The 8715-nt window shown below is 45.5% G+C and overlaps 1 protein-coding gene across 1 annotated transcript; it reads left to right on the top strand.

Annotated features, from left to right (window-relative positions):
- Positions 1 to 7125: 7125 nt before the first annotated feature.
- LOC118089676 (proto-oncogene Mas-like) lies at positions 7126 to 8103 on the top strand. Its single transcript, XM_035124445.1, has one exon. The coding sequence runs from the start codon at positions 7126 to 7128 to the stop codon at positions 8101 to 8103; it is 978 nt and encodes a 325-aa protein (XP_034980336.1).
- The last annotated feature ends 612 nt before the right edge of the window (positions 8104 to 8715 follow it).

Here is an 8715-nt window from a genome sequence, read left to right as displayed (position 1 = left end):
GCAGAGGGAGAATTGAGCCCCTCCTCTCCTAGAATGCCTGTCATTAATTCACAGGGAGAGGGAAGGCAGGAAGAACAGGCACAGCTTTCAGACACGTTTGAGAGGGAGACCGTAATCCTGACAACTATCTCCACTACCTTATCCCCAAATGGAATGCACTATCCCCATCAGGCAATGAAGTGTTTGCTAAACCCTGAATCCAATGACACACACACACACACACACACACACACACACACACACACACACACCCCAGCTGGCTTTCACCAGCTAGGATGGACAGAGATCCAAAGGGCACATCGTCAGATGAAAAGCCACAACACAAGTATCTTGTAGACATCATCAGGCCACATCAACTGCAAATGATTCCACAAGACAGTGGAAAAATTGCCACACCTGCCGTACCTGACTTACTGTAGAGTTGATTGACATTCTTCTCAGAGCATTAGGCATATTGATCACAGATAACCTCCATTCCATGGATCACAGATAACCTCCATGTTTCAGTTGAACTGGCGTCTACATCACATGGAAAACATATTCCTAATATTGATTTATTTTTCTTGGGATTTCTAAACTGCTAACATATTTCTGTGTAAATGCAAAGCATGTTGCAAATTGACTATGCATATTTCCCTCATAGTATGCTGCCTAAACATGTCGTTGTAACAATTGTATTAAAACAATACTTTCACAAGGTGGTGATTTTGGTGAACTGAAGGGCAAGCTTGTGGAAGACATAGGATCAGCAACATCTCAAGTGTTTCTTAGGAAATAGGAAAGGTGAAGGACCCCTGGATGGTTAAGTCCAGTCAAAGGCGACTATGGGGTTGTGGCGCTCATCTCGTTTCAGGCCGAGGGAGCTGGCGTTTGTCCACAGACAGCTTTCTGGGTCATGTGGCCAGCATGACTAAACCACTTCTGGTGCAACGGAACACTGTGACGGAAACCAGTGTGAACAGAAATGCCATTTCCGTGGACAGGCGGAGTCCCCCAAATCCCAGGCGACCCCCTGAGTGGGATAATGACGCAATACAATGTGCTATGGGATTCAAATTGGCCACAACTTTATTAAGATTCAGATGTAGGGAGACCTTGGCTCAGGCATTGGGCATTATCCTCCCCAGACCCCAGCCGGGGTTCTGGGCATACCTGCCAAGTCCTGGACGGAAAGATCCGGGATCTGCAGCGCGCGCACACCGGAAGTTGTGTGAACGCAACTTCCGGTGGCGCTTTGCCCTTCTATGGGCACCAGAAAATGGCGGGGCCAGCACCGGAAGTCGCTTCCACACATGGCCGGAAACACGTAAAAGCGACTTCCGGCGCCGCCATTTTCTGGTGCCCATAGAAAGGCAAAGCGCCATCGGAAGTCGCTTTTATGCATTTCCAGTCATGCGCGGAAGCGACTTCCGGCGCCAGCGGTGCCATTTTCTGGTGCCCGTAGAAGGGCAAAGCGGCACCAGAAAAATGGCCGCCGGCAGAAGCCAATTTAAGGGAGAATATCGGGATTAAAAACTAAACAGGAGACCACCGGGAAATGGTAAGAAAAAAGGGGTTTTCCCGGCAGAAACGGGATACTTGGCAGCTATGGTTCTGGGAGGCTTTGGGGTTATCCAAATGCATGGGGGTTGGGGCTGGCTCTGGAGAACATATGTTCAAGCAGAGAGAGCTCGCCCCCCATTCGCTGAAAGGGGGAAGCGATGACACCTAATGGTATGGTCAACGCTTTCCCCAATACCCCGATCTTGTTGCCGCAAGGGGGTGAAGTCTCCGCTTCACACCCCTCCCTCTAGGAAAATCGCCAAAGAATTTCGCCCAAGGCCTGAAACCGCCAAGTTGTGACGTATTGCTATGGGAAAGGCAAAACCTGCCAATGCAGGGAAAATCCTTTCCGGCCCTTCAACAGCGACCTTGACGTAGCAGCCCCTGTGTACCTGTGGAAAAAAGGTTAACCTGCAAAAGAAACTTGAATAAGGGTGTGGAGGGTGGGAGAAGCTCTGGAGCCAACTAGTGCTTGGAGGTAAGATTCAAATTCTATTGTGTGAGCTGGAAAGTCCCTCTCCTTACCTGGCCACCCTGTGGCAACACCTCCCCAAGCAGGATTGGATGCTAGGCTGGGATAGGCGAAGACCCCTGGCATCCTACCTGGGAAGGCGGTGCCAGCACCGAACTACCAGGGAGTCGCCTAATGGGATCAGGGGGCTGTGTGTGACCATGTAAAGGTCGCCCCCATTTAATGTGTAGAGCAGTCATTACCTTCCCATCACAATAGTACCTATTTACTTGCACTGCCATGCTTTCGAACTACTAGGTTGGCAGGAGCTGGGACAGAGCAACAGGAGCTCTTCCTGTCGCAAGGATTCAAACCGCCAACCTTCTGATCAGCAAGCCCAAGAGGCTCAGTGACTTAGACCACAGTGCCACCCTTGCCCCTTTTAAGATAGGCAAATATATGGAGGCCAGCATACTTAATCAATCCTGCAGCTGCACTATTGCTGGCAGACACTCAGCCTTCAGCTGACCCTCAAGCGGATCTTCCCTGATCCTCCTAATACTTCTACCTGGAGCAGAAACAAGTAAGCCTAGACAATAAAGCAAACCAAAAGCCATTGGCAGTCAATACAAGAAGAAAGAGCCAGTGGTCTAGGCAGAAAGAATAAGAGTAAAAAAAAAAATCCTTCCAGTAGCACCTTAGAGACCAACTAAATTTGTCATTGGTATGAGCTTTCGGGATACAGTATCTGAAGAAGTGTGCATGCACACAAAAGCTCATACCAATGACAAACTTAGTTAGTCTCTGAGGTGCTCCTGGAAGGAATTTTTCTTTGTTTGTTTCAACTACGGCAGACCAACACAGCTACTTATCTATAAATAGAATAATAGTAGTTATTTTAGTCATTGTTTTTCACTAGTACTGCTGTATAAGACACTGCCAGCTGCCAGGAACAAGGAGAGTACTATACTCAGCTCTACATAACTGAAAAAAATGACATTTTCCAGGATTATGGTCTGAAGGCACCTGCGGCCACCCCTTAGCTGGACGTGTAGCGGGTCTGGGTTTGGTCAGTGGCTAGATGGGAGAACTCCTAGAAAACATATGTATTCCATCTTTGATTCCATGTTGGAGCAAAGGAAGGTGATAAATGAAAGGAAATAAAAATACAGATAATAAATAATCAAATACCTATCATAAAATAATAAAATATGATATAATAAAATAATGAAAATACATATAATATAGTCAAGACTTTTTTCTAATGCACATTCCCTGTGCTAAGAGAATGATTACTTTGCCATTGTTCCTGGTATGAGGAGATACACTGAACAAGGAAAGCTAGTCGAATTAAAAAATTTATTTGGGGAAAGTAGTTTCTTGGGTTATTCCAACAGAAGTGGAGTAGTAATGGGGTCAAACCGCTGCCCTCCCATCTGCTTTGCCAAATGCAAGACCTGTTTTTGATTATGTGGCAATAACAACACTAGTGGAGAAAACCTCAGTGGAAAACACTAGTGGAGAAAACCATTGTTATGTAGCAGCCTTGAACGCAGAATAAAAAGCAGTGAACTTGTCTTTGAATGTAATAACTGCCAGGAGGTCCTACACACGAGTAGGAGTCAGGCAGAGACACCCATGCCCGACTGCCATGTTCTCTCCCTCCTGGTCGTTCATTCGGGAGATTCAAAAGCTTTCTCCAGCCCAAACATCACAGCGACTGATACCATCAGCACACTTCAGGATCAGCAGAGTATAGGCAATCCCATGACTGCAACACAAGGAATGAATCCTAACATCAACATGGAATAAACAAAATAAAATGCTTCCTCATTCAGTTACTGGGTGCTCCAGGGAATGATAATGGAGGGACTCCAGCTGACCAGTAAACAGCACCCCCGGAGCAAGGCATACATCAAAGCTCAAAGGTCATACCCTCATCAGGGAGATTTCTATACCTATGTGCTGGCTTGCCTGATATCTAAATTCCTCCCACCTCCCATACAGGGAAATATATGGGGGCCAGCAAAGTGAATTAATCCTGCAGCTGCACTGTTGCTGGCAGACACTCAGCCTTCAGCTGACCCTCAAGTGGATCTTCCCAGATCCTACTGATACTTCTACCTGGAGCACAAACAGTAAATCTAGAAGATAAAGCAAACCAAGGGCCATTGGCAGTCAATAAGCAAGGAGGAAGAGTTATACAAACCAATTATCAACCTATCTCCTCAAAATGCAAAATTATTCTGCCATAGGTTTCTCTTACATGATCTCTTCGCTCCATCCCAAAGTGCAGTAAACAAAACTATGAAGCTGGCCTTCCTTTTCCTCAATTACCCTTCCAGTTTGACCTGTTATTACACAAAGGCACAGAATGACTCTGGGGGAACTGAACACAAGGATATTGCAGATAGATATCTGATATATATGTACTTCCCAATACATGAACATAGCCTCGGCACATGATAGCGGGAGTTAAATGTCAGACAGTTATGGTCTATCATCAAATCTATTTTGCTTGGAAATGTAGATATGAGAGACAGAGTATTCTTGAAGGTGAAGCAGTACTAGAAACAAAGTGGATGTTCTTGTTTCCCCTCACCCCGTGTTCCTAAATCTCAATTCCCTGAAATTATCAAAAATGACGGGAAAAACCCTCCTGAGAAAACTCCCTTGTCATGTCAATATTCTTTTGCTGCAATTCAGAATTGTGCCTGAACCCCTCCCCCCCAAAAAAGTATTTTGAAACTAGTAGAAGCAACAGTAGTAACTTTGTTTCAAATCCAACAAATATTTCCAGCTATGAGGCATCTCCAAAGTTTGGCCTTTGTTTCTTTATTATTTTCTTTTTAAATTTTATTTATGGGACATCTTACATTTGCTATAGCCTTGAAAGTGTTTTGTGCTCTTTTCCATATCCTAACCCAGTTAAGAATTGAAATTTAGAAGCCTTTTTATGATTCTGTTCAACCACTGCATCTCTCCTGAAATAAAATAAAAAAATTCCTTCCAGCAGCACCTTAAAGACCAACTAAGTTTTTTATTTTGGTATGAGCTTTCATGTGCATGCACACTTCAAGCTCATACCAAAATAAAAAAAAACTAAGTTGGTCTTTAAGGTGCTGCTGGAAGGATTTTTATTTTTATTTAATTTCGACTACGTCAGACCAACACGGCTACCTACCTGTCTCCTGAAATAGTCAGAGTTGATTTTACCCTCCTCCACCACTTGGAAACCTACTTTTCTTCCACCTATTCTTAGGAAGAATCTCCTCCTAAGTTTGCTGGTGACAATCTTGATAACCCACTGGCAATCATTTTCCTCATCACATGATACTGGCAAACTGTTCAAGTACAGATGAAGAGTTTTGTGTGAGTTCCGGTATATTTTGCAGTAAGCTTGAGACACTGAATTTCCCTCAGGACCTCAAGGTTTCTCTGGTTTCTGCAAATTTCCTGATTGCAAGCTATTCCAGCACAGAATTATTATTTTTTTGTCTCTTGGTCTCTCTGATTCAGAATACCTGATCCAGAGTTTGCCACAGGTAAGTGAACAACTCAAATTCAAAGTTCTTCATTGCCAAGGGCAGGAGGGAAGTCATTGCTCAGTGGCAGAAGTATGCGGTCATTTTATTCTTGCAGACAGGCACAGGTTCAGGCTCTTGGGGTGAACTGGTTACTGGGGTGCCAACTTAAATAAAATATTGGGGGGGGGAGTAAGCCCTGTCCTGCTCAATCGCAGGACACGATGCACACACACCATTTGAATGGCAATGCCCATCAACGTTGGAGGGGGGCGACCCCCTCAAATTTTATGGGGGGCGGAAGACCCCTTGGGCCCTCGGAGTTGGCTCCTATGACTAGTTAACAGGTGACATTGGTTCATCTAACCCAGTATTGTCTACACTGGCTGGCAGCTGTTCTCCAGGCTTTCAGACAGTGGTGTTTCCCCAGTCCTACCTTAGACACCAGGGATTGAACCAGCGACCTTCTGCTTGCAGGCCAGATGCTCTACCACTGAGCCACAACCCCTTCTCTAGGAAGCATTGGTCTGGTACATTAGCACTAGGCTCAACCCTTGGAGTTAAAAAGTCTCCTGTTTCTGTGTTTGCCTTATTCATTAGGACAGTGAGCTTGAGGTTGTACTGGATCAAGCCAGCAAAGCTCTGTTCTGCAGCTTCTGAACTGCCCGACACCCAGCTGTGACACAAGGTGAGCTCCCCGTTGTCCCTCTGCAAATGTGGATGGCTCCACTGAATGACCACCAAGATGCCTGTAATAAAGGAGGGGTGGGGGACCTCTGGCCCATGGGGCAAACAGGCTCATCTGTCATCCCCATTTAGCCCATGCCACTATTTGGGGCCATTTTGGAAGTTATAAATGACATCAGCTGTGACAGCTTGGCAAACACTGTCCCCATGAGATGCGGTCTGCAGGGACAGAGATGAGAGAGGGAGCCCTGTTTCAATGCAAATTTAGTTGGATTAAAAATGTAGCACTTTTGCATACAGATATATTTACTCTGGGACCCAGGTGGTGCTGTGGTTAAACCACTGAGCTTAGGGCTTGCTGATCAGAAGGTCGGCGGTTCGAATCCCTGTGACGGGGTGAGCTCCCGTTGCTTGGTCACAGCTCCTGCCAACCTAGCAGTTCGAAAGCACGTCAAAATGCAAGTAGATAAATAGGAACCGCTACAGCGGGAAGGTAAACTGCGTTTCCATGTGCTGCTCTGGTTTGCCAGAAGCGGCTTTGTCATGCTGGCCACATGACCTGGAAACTATACGCCGGCTCCCTCGGCCAATAATGCGAGATGAGCGCGCAACCCCAGAGTCGGTCACGACTGGACCTAATGGTCAGGGGTCCCTTTACCTTTACCTTTTTATATTTACTCTACAGAGATGTATAAAAAGGGTGGGTGTGTAAAAAAAAAAAGCACTTCAAAGCATAGAGAATAGAGCCTTTATTGATTGCATACATGTTGGTGAAGATGCAAGAATAAGAATAGGCTCCCAAATTGACACAAAGATGACAAAGATCATCATTATTTTTTTAGTAAATACAAATTCCAACTTTTCTCCCTTCCCAGGCAGAAGTGTCTACACCAGAAGAAGCAAAAGAGGAAAGGTTGGCCAATGACCAATTTAAGCCTAACATCTGTGTCTCCTCTGAGTGCTGGAGAAGACTATTATGGAGCAGACAATGAAACTGTTTTCTACAACAATAGCCACAGTGATGATGATTCAGCATCAAGTGATGAGCTAGAACGAAATATATTGATGATCAGCTGCATGTTAATCAGCATTTTGGGGCTTTGGGGGAATGGGACTGTCATCTGGCTGCTTGGCTTCTGCATTAAGAGGAACCAATTCACCACTTTTATCCTGAACCTCTCCATTGCTGACTTTGGGTCACTCACAGCTAACTTTATTCTGGGCATTTATTTGATTGGATATAGTAATAGGATAGGCCTTCTGTATGCATTATTTGATGATATCTTCTTAGTCATGTACAATGCTGGGCAATTTTTACTGATAGCAATTAGCATTGACAGGTGTGTGTCCATCCTGTTCCCACTTTGGCATCGATGCCACCGACCAGTGAATTTGTCCACCACCGTGTGTGCCATTATATGGGTACTCTCTTTCCTCCCCCCTGCTGCTAACTTCACTCTTTGGCTGACTGTTGACATGGATTATCAGAACATAAGCATTTACCAGTATATTTTAAATGGCTTCCTTTGCCTCCCACTCATGACTATCTCCACTCTGGTTCTCTTCATCAAGTTCTGCTTTAAACCACAACAGCAGAGGCGGAGGAAGCTTCTGATAGTCATCTTGTTGACTCTGTTCTTCTTCCTCTTTTTTTCTTTTCCATTGAATGGCATTTACATTGCCCTGTTTGTTTTTGACTCCCCATTTCCACATCGTACATTTTATGTCTACTTATGTGTCTGCATGAACGGCAGTGTTAACCGTTTGACCTACTTCCTTATTGGAAGACAGAAGAGAGGCAGACCAAGGAAGAGCATGAAAGCCACACTCCAGAATCTTTTCAAAGAGGAAGAAAACTCCCAACAGAAACTTGATATCTCCGTTGAAACTCAGCTATGATGGCTCCAAATGATCGTCACTTCTAGCTTTATCATTCCAGTTCTTCTAATGAAGCTTTCTAGTTCCTACTAATTAAACCTGCCTAACTTTGTGTTACTGGGACCCAGGTGGCGCTGTGGGTTAAAACACAGAGTCTAGGGCTTGCTGATCAGAAGGTCAGCGGTTCAAATCCCTGTGATGGGGTGAGCTCCCATTGCTCGGCCCCAGCTCCTGCCCACCTAGCAGTTCGAAAGCACATCAAAGTGCAAGTAGATAAATAGGTACCGCTCCAGCGGGAAGGTAAACGGAGTTTCCGTGCGCTGCTCTGGTTCGCCAGAAGCAGCTTTGTCATGCTGGCCACATGACCTGGAAGCTGTCTGCGGACAAACGCCGGCTCCCTCGGCCTATAGAGTAAGATGAGCGCCGCAACCCCAGAGTCGGACATGACTGGACCTGATGGTCAGGGGCCCCTTTACCTTTAACTTTGTGTTGAGTTGCTTGTAGCCTTGATGACCTGTGTTCATTGTGGGTTATGGATCTCAGGGTTTGCATAGAATGACTTCTAAAGTCCCTCCTCAATCTGGGAAAGGTGCTAGGTAAAGATTCGTTGAACAACCAGGCATATGCGAAGGA

Source organism: Zootoca vivipara, chromosome 8, assembly GCF_963506605.1.
Source record: "Zootoca vivipara chromosome 8, rZooViv1.1, whole genome shotgun sequence".
Taxonomy (NCBI): Eukaryota; Metazoa; Chordata; class Lepidosauria; order Squamata; family Lacertidae; genus Zootoca; species Zootoca vivipara.
Note: the sequence above shows the minus strand (reverse complement) of the source record. Positions and strands in the feature narration are given on the sequence as shown.

Excerpts from the sequence above, each read along its gene's own strand:
- LOC118089676 (XM_035124445.1), top strand. The coding sequence starts at position 7,126 with ATGACCAATTTAAGCCTAACATCTGTGTCTCCTCTGAGTGCTGGAGAA.